This window comes from Engraulis encrasicolus, chromosome 20 (genome assembly GCF_034702125.1).
Source record: "Engraulis encrasicolus isolate BLACKSEA-1 chromosome 20, IST_EnEncr_1.0, whole genome shotgun sequence".
NCBI lineage: Eukaryota > Metazoa > Chordata > Actinopteri > Clupeiformes > Engraulidae > Engraulis > Engraulis encrasicolus.
The window spans coordinates 20,324,012-20,326,511 of record NC_085876.1 but is presented as its reverse complement, the minus strand read 5'-3'; the positions used below and the strand labels follow the sequence as shown (position 1 = coordinate 20,326,511).

The window sequence follows — 2,500 nt, the reverse complement described above, 5'->3', positions numbered from 1 at the left end:
ACACACACACACACACACACACACACACACACACACACACACACACACACACACACACACACACACACACACACACAGAAATACGCACTAACACACACACACAAACACACACACACATAGAAATACGCACTTACACACACACACACACACACACACATACTCACAGAAATACACACACACACACACACACACACACACACACACACACACACACACACATAGAAATACGCACTAACACACACACACAAACACACACACATGGGTCATTTCATGTGAAATCAGACACTTTGGGACCCGACCGACCCAGATTTCAATCATACTTGGTGTGCCTTTTTAGTAGCAAGGTAGAACCCCAGAACTGCATTGGTTTTGTATTCTGACACTATATATGTAAGGAGAATCAGTCCTAGGAAAAGTTCACATGTGAAGCGTCAGGACACAATACATGTCATCCTTGAATATAATCTTCAGTGTTAGTCACAAAAAGATCCTGTGGGGTTGTTTGAAAGCTCTTTTCTTCTGGCTCTACATATTTCACAATCTCCTTGGAATACAATACTTTCTCAGAATATGAATTATAGATAAATGAAAAAATTTTAATTTGAATATCCTAATAAAACTTATATTATAAAATGGCCAGTTCCTTGTCCCAAACTATCATTGTCAGTGTTAGCAGCACCTAATATGCTGGTGTTTCGGTTTGTGATTTCATTTCAGAGAGGAAATTTTGTCTGGCTCAAATATGGCTACACAATCACCTTTGGAAGTCCATCTTAGTACTAAGAATATGATAATCATGACAAAAATTAAAATGGCCAGTCACATGATTCAAAACTTAAGCAAACTTTATTAAAATGGCCATGTTCTACAAAACATTCCAAACGTAGCCTGTGCAGTGTCCATGAGCAGTCCGGTAACACTCTCAGTGGTGTTGGTACATTGTATTCATGTTCCATAGAGAATGTATAAGTACGCATTTACACACACGCGCACACACACATACTCACAGATATACACACACACACACACACACACACACACACACACACACACACACACACACACACACACACACACACACACACACACACACACACACACACACACACACACAGAGAAAAATGCACGTCCACACTCACAGAAATAAGCACTTCCCCACACACGCACACAGAATTACGGACTTACACACACACACACACACACACACACACACACACACACACACACACACACACACACACACACACACACACACACACACACACACACACACACACACGCACACGCGCACACGCACACATCCACACACACCAACACGCATGCCTTTCTTTCTCAACTCACGCACACTTACACACGTGTGCATGCTCACGCACACAAACTTTTTATCCTTATTTCAACTTGCAGACTCTCATGCCGTATGCGATTTCTGTCTCCCCCTTCCCCTCATTCTCTCTCTCTCTATCTCTCTCTCCCTCTCCCTTCTCTCCTCTATCCTCTCTCCGTCCACAGCAACTCATTCCGTACGTAGAGGACGACAGCTCCAAACTTGACGAGCGATCGGCCAATCAGAGCCGCACGGCCAGCGAGGAGAGGAGGGAGGTCCTGGAGGTCAACAAGGTGAGCGGCATTTGACCTTTACCATGCCTTTTGACCTCTTGCTCTGTCAGCCGCGGATGACCAGGCTTGATGTAGTGTCAGTAGAATAGGGAAGAGATACCTAATTGAACCTAAAGGAATATAAGGTGTTGGTCAGTGTTCAGCTGTATCAATTTGAGACGGTTTCTTGATATATTTCTGTAAGGTCAGTCCCTCTCATTTTTTGGATAACCTCTCACACCCGTATAAAAAACTGAAAAATCCCGAAGGACCCATTCTCTCCACACGTCCAGCTTGGAATGATGAGACTCTGTATGCAGCTTCAGCGTTCCGCTACTAGATAAGAGCCAGTAACAGATAATCGGTTAGGGCGTCAGATTTTTAGCCCAAATGCTTCCAGTTCGACTCCCGATCCGCCAGAGAGTAATTAACCAGTGCTCTCCCCCATCCTCCTCCATTTTGCACGGGCGAGGCATAAATGCAATTTTGTTGTGTGCAGTGTGCACTTGTGTGCTGTGGAGTGCTGTGTCACAATGACAATGGGAGTTTGAGTTTCCCAGGTGGGCTTTCACCTCTCATTTCACAGATGAGTTTGAGACCGTATTATCTGTTGTGACATACAGCCAGAGAAAAAAATGAGTGTCTTCTTTGAAATCATCACTTTTTCTGATTTTACTACTTATAGCCATGTGTTTGAGTAAAATGAGCATTGTCTCATTTTATAAACTACTGCCAACATTTCCTCTGAAAATAAAGTTATTTAGAGCATTTATTTGCAGAAAGCTATAAATGGTCAAAATAACACAAAAGATGCAATGTTTTCAGACCTTACTTTTCTGCAAATAAAAGCTGTGAATGACAATATTTCAATCTGAACTTCGGGGGAAATGTTGTCCGTAGTTTA

The 2,500-nt window shown here is 42.8% G+C and overlaps 1 protein-coding gene across 2 annotated transcripts in view; it reads left to right on the top strand.

Annotated features, from left to right (window-relative positions):
- Window positions 1–2,500, top strand: part of med30 (mediator complex subunit 30) — a 46,489-nt gene that overhangs the window by 19,286 nt on the left and 24,703 nt on the right. For both annotated transcript variants that reach the window (XM_063185581.1, XM_063185582.1), the window contains one exon: window positions 1,510–1,617. In XM_063185581.1, coding sequence (XP_063041651.1) covers window positions 1,510–1,617 — 108 coding nt within the window. The remainder of the gene's footprint in view (window positions 1–1,509; window positions 1,618–2,500) is intronic.